The 22019-nt window shown below is 35.5% G+C and overlaps 1 protein-coding gene across 4 annotated transcripts in view; it reads right to left on the reverse strand.

Annotated features, from left to right (window-relative positions):
* SNX13 (sorting nexin 13) overlaps nt 1–22019 on the reverse strand; it is a 158772-nt gene that overhangs the window by 15569 nt on the left and 121184 nt on the right. For 3 of the 4 annotated variants that reach the window (XM_023544375.2, XM_010587227.3, XM_023544376.2), the window contains exons 19-22: nt 19165–19272; nt 16701–16811; nt 1897–2058; nt 364–435 (exon numbers count right to left, since the gene is read on the reverse strand). In XM_023544375.2, the coding sequence (XP_023400143.1) occupies nt 364–435; nt 1897–2058; nt 16701–16811; nt 19165–19272 (453 nt within the window). The remainder of the gene's footprint in view (nt 1–363; nt 436–1896; nt 2059–16700; nt 16812–19164; nt 19273–22019) is intronic. The other variant, XM_064290034.1, reaches the window with a different exon arrangement.

Genomic DNA, 22019 nt, shown 5'->3' on the forward strand with positions numbered 1-22019 from the left:
TTGAGCAAAAAAAGCCAGACTTAAAGGAGTACACATTGTATAGCTTCATTTATATAACATATAAAAGCAGAGAAGAAGCAGCCAGGATGGTGATTAGCCTCAATAGGGGAAGGGCAGTGACAGGAAGGAAGCATGAATAGGTTTCTGGCGTGCTGGTCGGAAAGCTTACTATATGGGGGCATGTTCAGTTTGTTGTGAGAATTCATCAAGCTTCAAAATATAATGTCAGCATTATACATATGTGTGTGTGTGTGTATATATACCTATACATACATTACAAAACACTTCACTAAAAAGTTAAAAAGATCATCCAACTATAATTTAGATTACAATTGAATATTACGAAGAATAAAATTAACTCACATTATCATCAAGCTGAGCTGAGACTCGACAATGTTCAGGATCTGAATCAGTCTTCGGAAGTAAAGGAGGCACCTAACAGTAAAACAAAAAGCAAAAAATACATAATAAAATAAACACAGTAAAGCAGAGAAAGAAAAAAAACATAATACAATAACAAACCAAAATGAGCATCGAACATAATAAATAGCTTTGATTTGATTTTTGGTGCAATATATAAGCAAAGTTTAACAATCTAAAACAAGAAACCAAATATAAAGAGGTGATTATTATCCTTTGGTAATTACCAAAGGATTTTTTTCCTTTAAAAAAGGATTGACTTTTGAGTTGGAAGGAGAGGTTACTTAGTCAAACTCCTATATTTTTTAGAAGAATTTAAAACTAAGAAAGGTCAAGCGACTTGAAGATTAAATAGTAGCACAGCCAGGAAAGAGAACTCCAATCTTCTTTCACCTTAAAGGGCTTGACAGTATGTTAATAGGTTTAAGGAATTAATTAACCCATTGTTAAATAATAAATAAAGAGGCTATGGGGAGATAAGGACAGAAAGACCAGTGTTAGCTGACAATCCTTTGTCTACACTGGAAGTACCACCAAGATGAGCTACCATAATAACCCCTTCGTGTTACTGGCGAGGAAAAAGAAGCCAAGAGAAGTTCAGTGGCTTTTGTAGGAAGTCACATAGGTAGAGCGGCAGAAGTGCTACTGGGCAAAAGTTATTTCAGTGTTAGTGTACTTCTCCACAATTAGAAATAAAGATGAAACATTAGAAGAAGTATGAGAACAGAAAAGTATGATTAATACACACTATTTTAGGAGCCATCTGTCTTAAAGAAAATTTATCTGTGTTTATGTGTATTTCCCCTTCATTCAAACGTAATCTAACAAATAGAAAATTCTAACAGCTATTTGCTTTCTTTTATAGTCTTGATTACAATCTTAAATAACCACACTAAAATTCTAAAAAATGTAAAATCAGGAATGTAGCAAAGTCCTTGGTCCCCTGTCTTTATCTGTCAATGTAATGTAAACAGCTTCTGAGGAAACTCCTCCATGCAACTCTCCGGTACGTAATGTAAGGACCCAGAGCCTGATGGCAATAAAAGACGTTTCCTCCTTTTGATCTAGGGTTCGCTTAACCACGGGAATCAGGAGGAATAAGACTTCATGCTTCCCAAGTAAATACTCGTATAACACATTTGCACGATAGCACCTACTTGTTATTGAATTTAATATCATTGTATGACAAAAATGGCATAAAGGAATAAAACAGTACAAGGAATGTTAACTTTGCTAATTTTAAATATTCTTTTAAAATGCATTTTAAAATCCTACCATAGAAGAGAATGAGACATGAACAGATGATAATATCCATTCTGGTAAGAGTTAATTCTCTTTGGTTTTTCATTGTTTATGAGACTAGGTGTCAAGACAACCTTGGACTTTTGAAAAGAAATAAGGTAAATCTAGGCAAGAGCTCAATAAATCTCAGGTGACTTAAATCTGTTTTAGATATTACTGAAAATGTCTTCTTACCTTGAAAAATGATTGCTTTATGTCTTGACCTAATCTTTCTGACATTCTGCCCATGTTGTCTGACATTTTAGTCATTCCCTCTGCCAAGCTATCAGGAAGGGATTTAACTGCATTTGAAACATTCCTCATGGAATTGCGAAGTGGATTAACAAAAGTGTCCATCTAAAGGGGAAAAGATATTATACCATGATTTCATTGTATCAGATTTGCTATTCAGTTGAGAAGCCTGGGAAAGTACAGAGTGCAACACATGAAAGATATAATAGTTTTCCAGTTACAATATCTCATTTCATTTTTAAAGAATAGAACTGTTGCCTTCAGTGTTTTAAATATTTATACTCACACACACTTACTTATAAAATTAAAAAATTGGAGTGATGAGGTTATTGTCATAAAATGAATATAAGCTTTGGTTACCTTATTATTAAAAGATATTTGGAAAAAAATTGAAAAGTTTCACAAAACAGAAATTGATGCAAGTGGAATTAACCAATATATACTTCTGCCACAATTCAAGGCAACAACTGATATAGATATTGAAAAGTAAACAAGCAGATAAAATAAAAAGGAAGCTCAAATTAATTAACGTGTAAATCTTTAAGATTTATTTTTTTTAATAATTTTTAGATATATTACTTGCTGAATTAGAATCTATGGAGGGAATCTGGAGTCTAATACAAAGGAGGAAAAGGGAAGCTGAAAATGAGACATGTAAACTGTATTTTAGTAATGGAGAATATAGAAACTATAGAAGAAAATATGACCAGAGATATTTAAAGAAATGAAAATCTCTAGATTTAAAATTGATATTCTGACTGTAGAGATGTCAAACAGTTCAATTAAGAAATGAGGGACATCTAAAGAAATCAAAGTTAACTGTACATGGAATTCTCTGAAAGGATTTTTAACAGACAAGAACAAAAACATGAGAAAAGGAATACAACACCAAAGTCATACAAGACTGTAAGAATATTCTCCACAAAATGCTGAGTCTCACAAAAACTCTCAAAGAAAAATTACGAACCATCCAAGAAACAAAAACACAATTGCAACAAAAAAGAACCCCACTCTTGGGGAACATAGCACAATGTTACCAACACGACACAACTCCTTCACTCTGATATGTTTTCATGGTTTTCACCAAAAGAAATTAGAAAAAGTGAAATAAGTATTGTAATAAACACACAAAAAGTGAATTTCAAGATAATGTAAAAAGGTTGGGAGCTTTAGTTGCTCCCCGGCTTAAGCTGAGCCAACAGATCAGTAGAAATGCTTGATGATAAGCAACCTTTAGAAGGGACATTGTCAGAGTAAAACAACTCACAGTAGAACCAAAACACAGAAACCAGAATGAAGAAGGATCTGAAAAACACTACCATTGATGAAGGATAACATGTGGATAAAAAAGATGAAGCTAACTATTGTGCTCTTGTGTGTGTACATTCACATATAAACCAAAACCAAACCCGTTGCCATCGAGTTGATTCTAATTTTATATACTGTAGTTTCTGGTTAACCAGAAAAGTGTTCAAATCTACCAGGACATTATCTCCAACACTGTGTTTTTTTTTTTTTTTAACTGAAATAACATGAATAAGCTAAGTCATGAGAACACTAGTAAAGAATAGAGATAAACATGAGAATAAACACATTTAAAAGGTACAACTTAAGAGAAAATTGTTGTTATTAATTGCCATCCAGTCAGCTCCCAGTCATGGTAACATTATGTATAACAGAATGAAATGTTGCTGGGTCCTGTGCCATCTTCATGATCTTTGACATATGCTCGAGTTCACTGTTACGATCACTGTGTAAATCCATCCCATTGAAAGTTGCCCTCGTTTTCACTAACTCTCTACTCCACCAAACATGATATCCTTTTCTAGGGACTGGTCTTTCCTGATGACATGTACAAAGTAAACAAGCCAAAGTTTCATCAACCTCGCTTCTAAAGAGCGTTCCCATTTTATTTTTTCTGAAACGGATCTGTTCACTCTCCTGGCAGTCTATGATATAGTCAATATTTCTTGCCAACACCACAACTGAAATACGTCAATTCTTTTTCTATTCCTTTCTTTCTTTCCTTTTTTTTCAATTTTTGCATGCATTTGAGGTGAACGAAAAGGCCACTGCTTGGGTCAGGTGCACCTTAGTCATCAAAGTGACATTTTTGATTTCTAAAACTAGAGAGAAGGGCGGAGCCAACATGGCTCTAAGTAACATAGAAACAAACGCCAATCCTGGAACCCTACGTGTCAAATGAAGAGAGAAAGAGCTCAATCAAGCACCAAACGGAGTAAGAAACTGCGAGAGAAAAGAGAGCGAGGAGAGATGCGAGCAGAGGTCTCCTGTAAGTTAATGCAGCGCAAATTCACCATCTTGGACCCCTGTCAGAAATTGGTGGGCAGGGAGTGTAGGAAAGCAGCTTCATGGAGCTCCCAGCAGGAGAGAAAGCACCTGGTAACCAGCAATACATGCTTTCCCACCCCCCACTATTCATCCCCTTGCTTGGCCTCCAGTGCTTTTCAGTAGGCTCAGATTGCTAGACCGGCCAGGTGGCAACAGCGACATGCCACCTGAATTCATCCTGCCCACGCTGGCCTGCTCCTTCAGTGCCATTTCTTTGTTACTGGGGTTGCTTTTTTCAGCTTCTTTTGGTTTCTTCCCTACCTCTCACCTCCTCCCTCTCCTTTCTTTAGAACACCTGGCTCCATGTGCCATCTTTGCTTCTTCTTGACAGGTGTGAAGTGCTGCTCACCTGGGGAACTGCTTCCCCACTCTGCACTACCACGCTGGTGGGACCCCCGGGGCCTTTTTTTTGTTTGTTTTTCTTTTTCTTTTTCCTTTTGCAGCTTGGGAGCCCCATCTAGCCAGGCTGTACTGCACACCTTGGGAGCCACATCCCCAGTCTGCACAGCCAGGCCGCTGGGATCCCTGGGGGCATTTTTTTTTTTCCTTTTTATCTTTCTTCATTTTCTCAGTTTCTCGTCTCTCTCTACTTACCATCTTTTCCTGTCTCCTGAATACCTGGCACTGTGTGCTGTCTCTGTCCCCTTCTAGCCAGGCTGTACTGCATGGCTTAGGAGCAACTTCCCTGGTCTGCACAGCCATGCCAGTGGATCACGGGGGCCTTTCTTTTTTCCTTTTGGTCTCTCTTCATTTCTCAGTTTCTTGTCTCTCTCTACTTACTCTCTTTTCCTGTCTCCTAAATACCTGGCGCCTTGTGCCACCTCTGCCCTTTCATAATGGGCTATGCCCTGAAGCCTAAGAGCCACTTCTCTGGTTGTGAGTAGAATCCCTGGGGTCATTTTTTTTTTCTAATTTTTATTTATTTATTTCCTCTTTTTCATTTTTGTTTTCCTTCATGAATTGGTTTCTCGTCAGTTCTCTCAGCACTTTTCTATTTGTCTTTTTGGCTCCCGTTTCGCTCTCCTATTTCCCATATCCATCTTACCTCCACATATCACAACCTCCCCCTTCCTTCCTGCTTACTTGCACCATTCACTAAACACCATTCCCCTGAACAGCACAGGCATGACCTACCAGAACCAACCCTGCACTGACCCCTGGCCTGCCCTGTCGGCCCTAGTACATGCCACCAACAGCTCATCCCAACCCCTCCCCTTTACCTGGACAAGCTCTGCTGCACCACAGCTGAGTGACTGGGCCTACTTATTGGACAAGGAGGTGAAAAGTATCATGCCCACAGACAACAACAAAAAACGCAAATCCCACCTGCTCAGACATAACCAAATAAAACAGGAAGACACATAAACCTACAATCAATAAGCAAAGACAATAACTACTGAATGTCCTGAAGACAGTAGACAATATAAAGACAAAAAAAAAAAAAAAAAAAAGAACAGGATGGTTTCAGTAGGCATCCAAAATAAAATACGAGGTGAGTTTCCAGTAGAAGAACAGGCACTAGACCTACCTGATAGGGAATTCAAATCTCTAATATTCAGAACTATCCAAGAGATGCAAAAACAAAAATGAGGAAAAAATAGACAAATTCATGGAAAAGGTAGACAAATTCATGGATATACAGACCAAAAAAAAAACAGAAGAATTCAGGAAAGTAATACAGGAACTGTAAAAATAAATTCACAACTAGAAATTGTACAAAAAGAAAAATATAAACACAAAAGATAAACAAGATTTCAGAAACGGACAGTGTCAAAGAAGGTCTGAGGAGCAGATCTGAAATAATGGAAGACAGGATTGGCAAAACTGAAGACAAATTGTTGGATACAACTTTGAGGAAAAATCAGAAAAAAAGAACAAAGAAAAATGAAGAAACCCTGAGAATTATGTAGGATAAAATAAAAAGCAAAAATGTGCAAGTGATCAGAGTTCCAGAAACAGGGGGAGAAAACAGAAAACACACAGAGGATCACTGAAGAACTGCTGACAGAAAACTTCCCAAACATCACAAAAGATGAAAAGCTGACCATCCAAGAAGCTCAACGAACCCCATACAGGATAGACCCCAAAAGAATATCACCAAGGCATATCATAATCACACTCATTGAAACCAAAGACAAAGAAAGAATCCTGAGAGCAGTTAACAAAAACAAAAAGTCACATATAGTGGGGAAACAATAAGACTAAACTCTGATTACTCAGCAGAAACCATGCAGGCAAGAAGGCAATGGGATGGCATATACACAACCCTGAAAGAAAAAAGTTGCGAAAGAAGAATAATTTATTCTGCAAAACTCCCGTTCAAATATGATGGTGAAATTAGGACATTTCTAGATAAAGAGACTTCAAGGGAATATGTAAAAACCAAATCAAACTTACATGAATTACTAGAGAAATCCCTTCGGCTTGAAAACAAACAACATCAGACCACAGCCTAAATCTAAGACACAAAATTGCACCAGCCAGATACCAATCTAGGAAATAAACTCTCAAGGACTATTCAAAACTAGAAGACTTACATCAGAGAACCAAAGAGGTTAAATTAATCTGTAAATAACAATGATGGCAAAACAATAAAAGAGAATGAACAGTATAGATACATAACTTTCTAATGGAGAGGAACCCAAGGTGATACCAAGTAATGATAGACTGGTTCAAACCTAGGAAGATAAGCGTAAATTTCAAGTTAACCACAAAAAAAGTTAACAAACCTACTCATCAAAATGAAGAAAAACATAAAGTCTCAGTAAAAACAAAAGAAATGAAAAAAAGAATCCACAAACAAAAGGAATTCAGCACAGGAGAGTAAGAGGAACAAACAAAACATCTGCACCACAAAAAAAGCACTAAATGACAGCAATAAACACATACCTATCATAATTACACTGAATGTAAATGGCCTAATTGCACCCATAAAGAGGCAGAGTAACAGAATGGATTAAAAAACAGGATCCATCAATACGCTGTCTATAAGAGACTCACCTTAGAAACAAAGACATAAATTTATTTAAAATCAAAAGATAGAAAAAATTATATCAAGTAACACCTACCAAAAAAAGAGCAAGAATGACAATACTAATTTCAGATAAAAGAGACTTTAAAACAAAACCCACCATAAAAGACAAAGAACGGCATTATGTAACAATTAAAGGGATGATCCATCGTGAAGACATAACCATAATAAATAAATACACATCCAATGACAGGGCTCCAAAATACATAAAACAAACTCTAACAGCACTGAAAAGAGAAAATGACAGTTCAACAATAATAGTAGGAGACTTCAACATACCACTCTCAGTAAAGGACAGAACATCTAGAATGGAACTGAACAAAGATACAGAAGATCTAAAGGACACAATCAGCCATCTTGACCTCACAGACATATACAGAACACTCCACCCAACGGCTATAAAGCAGACATTCTTTTCCAACACACATGGAACGTTCTCCGGAACAGACCACATCTTAAGCCACAGAGCAACTCTCAACAAAATCCAAAGCACTAAGACAATACAAAGTATCTTCTCTAACCAAAAAGCCATCAAAGTAGAAATGAACAATAGGAAGAGCAAGGGAAAAAAATCAATTACATGGAAATGGAATAACAAACTACTTAAAAGACACTGGGCAATAAAGAAATCAGAGGTGGAATCAAAAAACTCCTAGAAACAAACAAGAATGAAAACACATCATACCAAAACCTTTGGGACACAGCAAATGCAGTCTTCAGAGGTCAATTGACAGCAATAGATGCACGCATCAAAAAAGGCGCAAAGTCAAAACATTAGCTACACAACTTGAACAAATAGAAAGAGAACAGCAAAAGAAGCCCACAGCCACCAGCAGAAAGGAAATAATAAAGATTACAGCAGAAATAAATGAAATAGAGAATAAAAAACAATGGAAAAGAATCAACAAAACCAGAAGTTTGTTCTCTGAAAGAATCAACAAAATTGACAAATCACTGGTCAAACTGACAAAAGAAAAACAGGAAAAACAGGAGAGGACACAATGAACCAAAATAAGAAATGAAATGGGGGACATTACAACAGACCTAACTGAAAGAAAAAGGATCATAACAGAGTATTATGAAAACTGTACTCCAAGAAATTTGACAACTTAGAGGAAATTGACAAATTTCTAGAAACACACTACCTTCCCAGACTAACACAAAATGATGTGGAAAATCTGAACAGATCCATAACAAGAGTTTGAAAAGGTAATAATAAAAAAAAAAAAAACTCCGCCCCCCCCCCCAAAAAAAATCTCCCCAAAAAAAAAACCCTGGCCCAGATGGCTTCACTGGTAAAGTCTATCAAACATTCAGAGAAGAGCTTACACCAGTACTACTCAAGCTATTTCAGAACAAAGAAAAGGAAGTGATACTTCCAAATTCATTCTATGAAGCCAGCATAACCCTGATACCAAAACCAAAAATACCAGACGAAAAAAAAGACTAATATCTCTCATGAATATAGATGCAAAAGTTCTCAACAAAATTTAAGCCAATATAATTCAACATTCTATCAAAAAAATAATACACCATGACCAAGTAGGATTCATACTGGTTATGCAAGGATGGTTCAACATGAGAAAATCAATCATCTTCATCTACCACATCATCTCAAGCAATGCAGAAAAGGCATTCGACAAAGTCCAACACCTATTTCTGACAAAAACTCTCAATAAAATAGGTATAGAAGGCAAATTTCCCAATAAAAAAAAATTTTTTTTTTTTATGCAAAACCAACAGCCAACATCATTCTTAATGGAGAGAGGCTAAAAGCATTCCCCTTGAGAACAGGAACAAGACAAGGATGCCCTTTATCACTACTCCTATTTAACAGTGTGCTGGAAGTACTAGCTAGAGTGATAAGGCAAGAAAAAGAAATAAAGGGTATCCAAATTGGTAATGAACAAGTAGAACTGTCCTTATCTGTAGATGATATGATACTATACACAGAAAACCCAAAACACTCCACGAGACAACTACTGGAACTAATAGAAAGATTCAGCAGACTAGCAGAATACAAGATAAACATACAAAAATCAGCTGGATTCCTCTACATCAACAAAGAGAACGACAAAAAGGAAAACAATGTCATTTATAATAGCCCCTAAAAAACAGAATACTTAAAAATAAATCTAAGAAGGGATGTAAAAGACCAATACAAAGAAAACTACAAAACACTACCGCAAGAAACCAGAAGAGATCTACCCAAATGGAAAAACATACCATGCTCATGGATAGGTAGACTCAACATTGTGAAAGTGACAATTCTAGCCAAAACAATTTACAAATACAATGCAATCGCAATCCAAATACCAACAACATTTTTTAAAGAGATGGAAAAACTTATCATTAACTTTATACAGAAAGTGAAGAAGCCCCAGATAAGTAAAGCACTACTGAAGAAGAATAAAGTAGGAGAACTAGCACTACCTAACCTCAGAACCTACTACACAGCTACAGTAGTTAAAAATGCCTGGTACTGGTACAACAACAGATACACTGACCAACGGAACAGAATTGAGAACCAGATGCAAATCCATCCACCTATGGTCACCTGATCTTCAACAAGGGCACAAAGTCCATCAAGTGGGAAAAAGACACTCTTTTTACAAACGGTGCTGGCAAAACTGGATGTCCATCTGCAAAAAAAATTAAACAGGACCCATACCTCACACCATACACAAAAACTAGTTCAAAATGGATTAAAGACCTAAATATAAAGCCAAAAACTATAAAGATCACAGAAGGAAAAATAGGATCAATGCTACAGGCCCTAATACATGGCATTAATAGAATACAATCCACAAATAACAACACACAAACTCTAGAAGATATACTAGATAACTGGGATCTTCTAAAAATTAAACACTTAGGCTTATCAAAAGACTTCACCAAAAGAATAAAAAGAGAACCTACAAACTGGGAAAAAATTTTTGTCTATTACAAATCTGACAAATATCTAATCTCTAAAATCTACAGGAAAATCCAAGACCTCTACAACAACAAAAAAAATCCAATTAAAAAATGGGCAAAGGAAATGAATAGACACTTCACTAAAGACGACATTCAAGTAGTTAACAGACATGAGGAAATGCTTGTGATCACTAGCCATTAGAGAAATGTAAATCAAAACCACAATGGCACGAATCAAAAAAACAGAAAATAAATGTTCAAGAGGCTGTGGGGAGATTGGCACTCTTATGCATTGCTGGTGGGAATGCAAAATGATATTAACTATTTTGGAAAATGATACAGCGCTTCCTTAGAAAGCTAGAAATAGAAGTACCATATGATCCAGCAATCCCACTCCTAGGAATACATCCTAGAGAAATAAGTCATTACACAAATAGACATATGCACACCCACGTTCACTGCAGCACTGTTCACAAGAGCAAAAGGATGGAAACAACCTAGATGCCCATCAACAGATGAATGGATAAACTGTGGCACATATGCAGAATGGAGTATTACGCAACGATAAAGAACAACGATAAATCTGTGAAGCATCTCACAACATGGATGAATCTGGAGGGCATCATGCTGAGTGAAATAAGTCAATTACAAAAGAACAAATGTTGTATGAGACCACTACTATAAAAATTCATAAGGTTTATACACAAAAAGAGACAATCTTTGATGGTTACAAGGGAGGGGAAGGGTAGGGATGGAAAAACACTAAATAGACAATAAAAAAAAATAGACAATAGGTAAGTGGTAACTCTGGTGAAGGGTAAGACAGTACACAACACTGGGGAAGCCAGCATAACTTGTACAAGGCAAGGTCATGGAAGCTCCACAGATATATCCAAACTCCCTGAGGGATCGAATTGCTGGGCTGAGGGCTTTGGGGACCATGGTCTCGGGGAACATCTAGCTCATTTGGCATAACATAGTTTATAAAGATGATGTTCTACATTCTACTTTGGTGAGTAGCACCTGGGGTCTTAAAAGCCTATTAGCCGCCATCTAAGATAGACCACTGGTCTCACCCCTTCGGGAACAAGGGAGAATGAAGAAAACTAAAGATATAAGGGAAAGAATAGTTCAAAGGACTAATGGACCACAACTACCAAGGCCTCCACCAGAATGAGTCCAGTACAACTAGATGGTGCCTGCCTACCACCAACTGCTCTAACAGGGATCACAATAGAGGGTCTTGGAAAGAGCTGGAGAAAAACGTAGATAAAAAATTATAACTCACAAAATAAGACCAGACTTACTCCTGACAGAGAGTCGAGAAACCCCAAGAGTACTGCCCCCAGAAACCCTGTTAGCTCAGTGATGAAGTCACTCCTGAGGTTTATGCTTCACTCAAAGGTTGGACAGGCCCGTAAAACAAAACGAGACTAAAGGGGCACAACAGCCCAAGGGCAGGGACTATAAAGCAGGAGGGGACAGGAAAGCTGGTAATAAAGAACCAAAGGTCAAGAACGGAGAGTGTTGTCACGTCATGGGGTTGTTAACCAATGTCATAAAACGATATGTGTTTAATGTGAAGCTAGTTTGTCTGTAAACCTTCATCTAAAGTACAATTAAAAAAAAACTTTAAAGAGATCTTTTGCAGCAGATTGCCCAATGCAGTATGTCATTTGGTTTCCTGACTTCTGCTTTCACAGGTGTTGATTACTAATCCAAGTAAATGAAATTCTTGACAACTTCAATTTCTTCTTTATTATGATGTTGCTCACTGGTCTAGTTGTGAAGATTTTCGTTTTCTTCATGTTCAGGTGTAATCTATACTGAAGACTGTAGTCTTTTACCTCCATCAGTAAGTGCTTCAAGTTGTCTTCATTTTCAGCAAGCAATTACCATCTGGATATTGCATGTTTTTAATGAGTCTTCCGCCAATTCCAATGCCATTTTCTTTTTCATGTAGTCACACATATACACACACACACACACATATATACATATATATGCACACAGTTTTTTATATATATGATTGTATAGTCATATGTACAGACATATATGCAACCTTGTTGTTTGAACGACTGCCTCCTGATCCATATTCAGAGTCTGCATAAGCACAATTAAGTGTTCTAGAATTTCCATTCTTCATAATGTTATCCATAATTTGTTATGATGAGGAGAAATCCCCACCCTTCTAATAGTTATGTTTGCAGAAGAATTTCAGAATCATAAAAGGCATGAATTCACCTTAATCTACAACCTAAGAAGTGACTGAACATCCTCAAAATTATTACAATTTTACACGTCAAAGCAAAAACTTGGGTTCAGCTAATATAACCTTTAGAGTTGGTTAGATGACTATAACCTCACAGGTTATCCAGGGATAGAGCTAATACTGATACTCTTTCAAGGTAAAAGAACCTAAATCTATATCATAAATTAGATAATTAAAAATAGTTGCCTGTGCACCATGCCAGACCTACAGAATCAATTTCTGAGGGTAAAGCTCAAGCACCTGTATTTGGGGTGAGGGGAGACCAAAAACCATATATGATTTTGATGTCTGCCTTTGAAGGAAGTAGAATTTCAGAAGCAGAAAAGTAGAGATCATCACTATAAGACAGCATTTCCAAAATCAGAATTTGTTTTAAAACAGATGTAGGAAAAAAAAGAGAAAGAAATTTGCAAATCATCAGGCAGAGGAGTAAATTATGGATTGCCAGCACAAGTATACACTTAGCCTGACTTATATGAATGTTACCTATTCATTCAAATATCACCGTAGTTGAGCTATTTGTATTGATAACAACACACACAATGAAATTTTAACTTAAACTGCGCCCTAGGTATAGCTTAGGAGCCCTGGCGCTACAGTGGTTAAGCTCTCGGCTGCTAACCAAAAAGTTAGCAAGCTCCAACCCACCAGCCTCTCTAAGGGAGAAAGATGTGGCAGTTTGCTTCCATAAAGATTTACAGCCTTGGAAATTCTGTGGGGCAGTTCTACTCTATCCTAAAGGGTCACTATAAGTCAGAATCTACTTGACAGCACACAACAATAACACAACTGTAGCTTAAAATGTTACAACTATAGCTTCACAGCATGATACAAAACTGAATAGAAAGATACTGTGCCCATAGAGAAAGACTCTTTGCCAACTACCTTTTCTAGGAATTGGTCCACAGATTTTTTAAAGTTAGAACAAATTTTGTGCAAATTAACACGTTATAAAGAATTACTGGGAGACCCTGGGTGGCACAAACGGTTAAGTGCTCAACTACTAGCCAAAAGGTTGGCAAATCAAACCCACTCAGAGGCACCTTGGAAGATGGGCCTGGCAAACTGCTTCTGAAAACCCTATGGAGTAGTTCTGCTTACGTGGTCGCCATGAGTCTGGGCCAACTCTATAGCAATTAAGAACAAAAACAAAGGATTTTTTTCTCAAGCTTTCTATACCTGCCAACAAAGGGCTTGTAGATGATTGCCTCTAATAGCCACTTAATTTCTAGTGAAATATAATTAAGGAAAACAATATTAACTACAATTTAGTCAAAAAGGAAATGTAGCTGAAAACCCTGAATTCTTGATATCCATAAAAATTATTCTGACAATACAAAAAAGGTCAAGGTGATCTTGATCACTATCAATATGATTTATGAAAAACATGTTAATATGGAGTGCCGGAAATGATTCAAAAGGATCCTTAGACTCCACTGGCAATTAAAAAAGCGGGGAGGGGAAGGGTATGGAGCTTATGGTTGGTTAAAAATATCCATATACATTTAAAAATCTCAAAAAGTTACCAATTTATTCATTTATCTTAAAATCAGTGCAATCTTAAGACAGAAAAAATAAGGTAAATAAACATAAAAAAGATGTAAGACTGCGCTGTATCTCTATTGACAATAAAACGATTTTAAGTTCAAATTTCAATTAAATCAGTTCAATCATGAAATACAGAGATAAGATCACCACTTTTTTTTTTTCTTTTGTTACCATTTTAAGGTTTATACTCTAGAACTCAGAAACCCTGGAGGCGTAGTGGTTAAGTGCTATGGCTGCTAACCAAAGGGTCGGCAGTTCGAATCCACCAGGTGCTACTTGGAAACTCTACGGGGCAGTTCTACTCTGTCCTATAGGGTCGCTATGAGTCGGAATCGACTTGGCAGCATTGGGTTTGGTTTTTTTGGTACTCTGGAACTTGTTACTAAAACATTCCACTTAAAATCTGAAAATCCAACACCTAGAGTAACCATATGCATTTCTTACGCTTACAGTTTTAATTTCTTACTTATTTCATACCAATTCCCTAATCTTTTTAAAAGGTTAGTCTTTTTTAGGGAGGAGGAGGAGTAGCAGGGGGACTATTTTTTTTGTTTTTTCATTTTGAAATAATTCCAGACTTATAAAAAGTTGCAAAATAATAAAAGTTCCTACGTACCCTTCACCCAGTTCCTTCAAATGTTAATACCTTATAGTATAATTAAAATCTACAGTACAATTATCAAAAATTGGTAAATTAACATTAATACATCATTAATCTATAAATCTCAACCTAATTTTGCCAAACGTGTCACTAATGTCCATTTTCTGTTCCAGAATCCAATCCAGGATCCCAAAGTGCATGTAGTTGTCATGTATCCCCCATCTCCTCTCCAAGCCCATCTGGGGCAGTTCCTCAGTCTTTTATGACCTTAACACTGGCCAGTTAGTTTATAGAATGTCTTTCAATTTGGGTTTGTCTGATACTTCCTCATGACTAACTTCAGGTTATATATTTTAGGCAAAATACCGAAGGAAGCAATGATGTACTTTTTCAGTGCGTTGTATCAAGAAGTACATGGTATCAATATGTCTCAATACCGAAGCTGTTAAACTTTACTTAGTTCATGTGGTATCTGCCAGGTTTCTCCACTGTAAAATTATTGTTTTCCTTTTGTAATTGTGTCTCGCAGAGAGGTACTCTGAAATTATGCAAATATCCTATCATATTTTTGTCCACAAATTTTAGCACCCTGAAATAATCGCTGTGTTTGCCATATGAAGATTTTTATTTCCATATGAAGATTTTACTCCTACATTGAGATTGTGCTGTAAGGAAGAACTGTTCCTTCTCTCCATTTATATATTTATTCAATTATTTATTTATTTCAGAGTGAATTCATGGGCATTTATTTTATCCTATGGATTATAATCAATTATTACCATTATTTATTTTATTGTTCAAATTGTAAAATTTCTAGTTAATACCTTACATGAAATCATTAACCTAGTCTTATTTCTCCCTTAAGCATATATACCCAGCCCTTACCTTTAAATTCTTACTCTACACCCTTTTCTCAGATTTTTACTGTAAGAATGTCTTAACTATTCTTCTAGCCTCCAATCTTCCTGCCTTTAAATTAATTCTGTAAACTTTTACTGGAATAATTTCCATCTACAGTTTAATCACAACTCCTTGCTCAAAACACTCTTCTCTAATGGCTTTCTTCTATAAACAGGATAAAAGGCAAGAATCCTCTCCTTGGTTTTCAAGATCTTCCACAGGCTAGCACAGCAGTGCTGACTTCAGTTCATTTATATCAGCAAACAATCTGAGGCAGTTTATTCTGTAACTACCTTGTAGAAAAGTTGTTTCTCATTATAGAAGCTAAGTACAACACACTAATCACACAGCCTTCTAACACATTTTGTCTATACTAGCCCTCAACACTGCTTCTACTGCCCCTGCTACTACAGCCTCTGCTACTACTAAGAGTAAACATTTATTCAGAGCTTAATTATGTGCTAGGCACTGTAATACACAGGTATCTCATTTGATTTATACAATGCTTTAAAATCAGGATAAACATCTTCATTTCTTGAGGGAAATGAGGCCAAGATTTAAGTGTTTGCTCAAGACCACAACTAATAAATGGCTGAGCAGGGATTTAAACCTAAGGCTGATTCCAAAGCTGTGTTTTTACTCATTAAGCCATCTCGATCTGCTAATTATTTGTCTTAACCTATCATCTTATCTCAAGTATAGGCCTTAAATGCTCAACAGGATTTTAAATAATAAAGGGCTTACTCAAGAGGCATAAATACTTTCAGGGACATAGCCTATTTAATGCTTTCCTTATTTTTATTTCAAGTAAGAGACATTTCCTTCCAATAAGAGACATTTCCTTCTCAAGCTAGTAAAAAACTTGTCAACTGTCTTAGACAAAATTTCCTTAATGTACCACTTCAAAAGTTATTTTTGCTTTTAGCTGGATTGTCATCTACATGTAAAGGCAAGAATTTATACATATTAGATACAGACATCAAAGTATAGAAGGTAAATATGCCAAGGAGCACTTAACAAAATTTCCTAGTTTTAAAACACACACACACAAATCTATTTATTTTTATTAAAAACAAAGTACAAAACAGGCATTTAAAAAACAAAACCCCATGAAATGGTATGCTTACCTTACGAGCAAAATCACCTTTCCCTTTGCTGTAGGCTTTGTTCTCAAGGAAATCATACACATAGTGAGCCAAAGCTGGGGATGCTTTCATCATTTCAGGAGTTAATAATAACTAACAGGAAAAATAAAGATATTTTAAATTGACAGGATACACTAGAAGTTAACTATTGTTCAGAATTTCATTTAGGAAAATGTTAAGAATGTGTACTAAGAATTTTAATTTTATATTAAAAAATTATATACTTCAAATAAAACTATCAATAATTTTACAACCATTAACAATTTGGTGTATTGTATATTAGTCCCATTCTGATTTTTGATTTTCATTGCATCTAATGTCACAGTTCTCCAAATATATTTACTTTTTATTTTCAGATTCTATAGAGCAGTGGTTAAGCGTTTGGCTAGTAACCAAAAGGTTGCCATCTGCTCCTTGGAAACCCTATGGGGCAGTTCTACTCTGTCCTATACGGTAGCTATGAGTCAGAATTGACTCAATGGCAATGTTGTTTTTTTTTTTTTTTTTAAATAGCTATTGTATACTAAGAAGCTCCACATTAGAAAATTGCTGTGTTACTCACATAATTCTTAAGTTAACATTAATAGAAAGCACATGCAAACAAAATATTTCTGATACAATGTCTCAAAACAAAATACCGTTGCTTTCACAACTGCTAATGATATAACTTAACATTCTAGCTTAGTTGCTTCCATGCAACATGTTTTGGCATATTGAGTTCCATTAGCTAAGAAGTATATGGTACAGCCACATTTAAAAGATATATCATACACCATATTGTAGAGGTGGTCACTTTCTAAATCTTATAAAACACTGATACGGATTTTGATGGAACTGAAGTTCACATATTAAAAAATATCAAAACGCTTGACAAGAATAGTACCGATGATATCAGACTTACCTTTAAAACAAGAGAAAGTGAAAGTGAATAATAATATCAGAGATTTATATGTGTTTCGGTATCCTTTAAATACATAATAATGTGAAAAATTACAATTAGTTATAAACAACCCAATCAGTAGAGAGAGAGAGAGAGAGAAAGTCTCCAGATGAAATATCCGGTATGGTATTAGCTAAATTTCACTAAATTCTAAGGCAGGGATTGACATAATTTGCCGTAAAGGGCCAGATAGTAATTATTTTAGGCTTTGCAATCCAGAGTCTGACGTAACTACTCAACACTGCTGTTGTAGTGCAAAAAGCAGTCAAAACCAACAGTAAATGAATGAGTGTGGCTGTGCTCCAAAAAAACTGTTAATAAAAGAGGTAGGAGACTACATCAGCAGGCTGTAGTTCGCTGATGCCTATTCTAAAGGCTGGAAACCAAAAATCCATTACCGTCGAGTCGATTCTGACTCATAGTGACCCTATAGGATAGGGTAGAACTGCCCCACAGGGTTTCCAAGAAGCAGCTGGTGGATCTGAATGGCTGATCTTTTGGTTAGCAGCTTAGCTCTTAATTACTGCGCTACCAGGGCTCCAAAGAGTGGAGTGGGGCTAACTAATAGAACACTATATACTTGGACTCATGCCTTGTTTCATACATGAGAAAATTTTATAAACCAATAATTAAAAAACAATAAAGTGATATTATTATTATGTCTATTATCTGGGTACTCAGGTCTAAAACAGAGTTATTTCTGGAATTCCTAACAGCTTATGCAACCAGTAACCTGTGAGACATGTTATGTTATCCCACAAAAGAAATCTCATGTCCAGGACAGTACACACTGGAAACAGTCCCTCAGATCTATCCGTTTTTAGAACTGGCTTATAAATTTAGAAGCATTAGAATCATTCTGAGTCATGGGAAATAGCTACAAACATTTCTGGGAATTAAAATCTGCTAGCTTTGGATACGGAGCCTCTGGGGCGCACAAAGAGTTATGTGCTCATCTACTTGCTGAGAGGTTGGCAGTTCAAATCCACCCACACGCACGTCTGAAGAAAGGCCTGATGATCTACTTCTGAATGATCACAGCCACTGAAAGCCCTATGAAGCACAGGTCTACTCTGAAATATACGGGGTCATCATGAGTCGGAATCCACTCAATGGCAACTAGCTGTTTTCTTTTTAAAGCTTCAGATACACCATGAAGAGCTTCTATCTACTGAATTGGAAACATTTAACTGTTTAGCCTAACATAAAATACCTAGACTTTACAGTAACCTGGAATGGTTATGAATGTATGTGTATGTGTTCATCTAAACATGAAGGAACCAATATTCCTAACACTGAAGTCCAGAAAATTTCTAAGTTAACTAATAAATACAGAAATAATGTTTATAAAATACTAAGCAGACTACATGTGACATCTGACATGCTGCTCAAAATCAGTTGCTATTCCATTATTCCAACAAACACATCGGTTGTTAATGAAATCTGCTGTACCTGTGCACTACCATTTAAAGGAAAATCTAAAGATAATAATAAACACAGACTTACCTGCAAATATGCATTTAGGTCTTTTTTTCTCTTTTCTAAAAAATCTCTATCCATATTATTAAAAGTCTTTTTACCAGGAAGCTTCAATATGCTTGAGAGATTTTCAAACTAGAAGACAAAATTCATTCAATAGTCTTCTTTAGTTTTTCATAAAACGAGAAAAGAATCTTCCAAGTACCAATTTCTCAATATACCAAAAACATCCTGAACAGATAATTTTGCTTTATTACGTTAAGAAAACTCCAAAAATAGAAAAATATTGTCCAATATGTCCAAAACACAGTTTTAATGTTATTCATTATAAAGAAGTATTTCAACCAAGAATGAAAATGGAGATAACTGATGAAGCTGGGTGACAAGCATATGGGGTTTCATTACATTATTCTCTCTTAATTTTGAGATAGCTCAAATTTTTCATAAGAAAAGATTTAAAAAATATTTTCATTAACAACCCTTTGGCTTGTGAATAAAGTCTTGGAAAATAAAAATTTTCATGTTCAAAGTTATGAGTTTCTGGCTTTTTATAAAATTTAATTTAAAAAACCAAACCCAATGCTTTTGAGTCGATTCCGACTCATAGAAACCCTATAGGACAAAGTAGAATTGCCCCACAGAGTTTCCAAGGAGTGGCTGGTAGATTTGAACTGCCGACCTCTTGGTTAACAGCCAAGCTCTTTACCACTGCACCATAAGGGCTCCTAAAAAAAAAAAATCTAATAGAGAAATATTTTTTAATATCAATGACTTTAATCATTATGATAGTTAATTATTAAAAGACAAATATTAAATAATAAATAGCAGTTATATTACAACTCTATATGTAATACAACTGATACTTCTCTCACACCAACCTCATAAAGAAACTCATAGATTATACTAAGAAAAAAAGAGACATTAGCATGTATCTTCATATAAAACTATAAAGTGTATACACAGGTAAGTCTAGCATTTACAGAATTAATATTTGAGTGCACCTTTGAAAGTTCATATTTAGTCATCTGTGCTGCCTTACTGAAGCACAAATGTTAACCATGCTGGCTGCTAAAAATAGTATAAAAGTAGAGTCATTTAGTTAGTGACGGTGGCTGGCCAACAACCTAGTACCTGGAACTTAAAAGACTCATTGCTCTTCCCATATGATATATATCCTGAAGAATACTAATGTTTCTTAAAGAAAGCTAACTCTTGGTACAGAGATTAAAAAGAAGAGGAAATGCCATGGCTTAGGATAATTTCCAGCCAAAAACTGGAGGATTCTGATAAGTTATTAAATTATAAATCTGATGTCTGCTTAGAGCTAAAATGTGAACAAATTTATTATATATTATATGCAAAACGTAAAGCAGCTCTTTCAGCAACTGCTCCAATCATGGCAAGAAAAACAAAAAAGTGTGGGCAATTTACAGGGAAAATGTTATGCTGTAATGATATTCACAAATTTGGTGACCAACAAAAGTGCTAGAATGGGTCCTCCTTGAACATCAACTGTCCAGCGGAGAGTATGTGGTTCTACGAATTAATTTTTTTTTTTTAAATCACACTTTAAAGAGGTAAATTTACTCTTTCAGTTTCCTAAGAACATTTAATTTCCTGGAATATTGCTTATCTATATCACCTTATATATTTATATCACCTTAAACTACTGACTCAGTTTTACAGAATGTAAAGTTTATTCTTCCATTACCAAGGTAATATGACCAAAGAAAAACCAAACCCACTGCTCTCAAGTCGATTCCAACTCAGAGTGACCCCACTGGACAAAGTAGAACGGTGCCATAGGTTTCCTAGGCTATAATCTTTACGGAAGCAGACTTTCACATCTTCCTCCCTCAGAATGCCTGGTGGACTACAACCACCAACCTTCTGGTTAGCAGCCAAGTGCTTAACCACTGCGTCATCAGGGCTCCTTGGTAATGGGACAAAAAAAATGTTCCCAGAAACTTTAAAATATTGAATCTTATTAATAAAAGAAAAAAATACATATTAAAATCACAATAATACCAGTTATTTTCTTAAAGTCTAAACTCTCAAAGCAAATTCCTTTTTAAATTATCTATCTGAAATAGAAATATAAACAACTAACAGTTTCTCAAATATTGTTATTACAATAGTAAGGAAAATTGGGAAAATTTTATTCTCTATAGAAACTTATTACATACTTGATATCTGAAAGATTATTTATAATTTCAAGTAAAAGGTGGCCCCTTCCCTAAAAAGTAATATAATTCCTTCTGCCAAAAATTCATGGAAGTATTTTTAAAGGAATGGAAAAGAAGACATTTAACTAAAAGAATTCACATAGATCAAAACCTTAGTTTTAATTATTATTAAAACCTTAGCTTTACGTATTTCAGTGTTTACAAAAGACTTAAATATTATAAATAAATCATAGATATTCCAAAATCAAAGATTTTCTTTTTCTACCATAAACCAAAATAAAAAAACCAAACCCACTGCCACCGAGTCAATTCTGACTCATAGCAACCCTATAGGACAGAGTAGAATGGCCCCATAGGGTTTCCAAGGAGCACCTGATGGATTCAAACTGCTGACCTTTATGGTTAGCAGCCAAACTCTTAACTACTACACCACCAGGGTTTCCCTTTCCACATTAAACATATGAAATTTAGAGTCATAACATACTACTGAAAGTTAAAAGAGCTTGAAATTTTATATTAGGATTCAAAATTTCTTCTTATCTGGCATATTACCTTATATAAATACTTTCATTTGGTTATCTTAATGAATATTCAATATTATCATTTAAATAAATGATAATAAGTATAGTATTTCATCTATACTTATACACAATTGGAACCCTGGTTGCTCAATGGTTAAGAGCTCAGTTGCTAACC

This window comes from Loxodonta africana, chromosome 8 (assembly GCF_030014295.1).
Source record: "Loxodonta africana isolate mLoxAfr1 chromosome 8, mLoxAfr1.hap2, whole genome shotgun sequence".
NCBI lineage: Eukaryota > Metazoa > Chordata > Mammalia > Proboscidea > Elephantidae > Loxodonta > Loxodonta africana.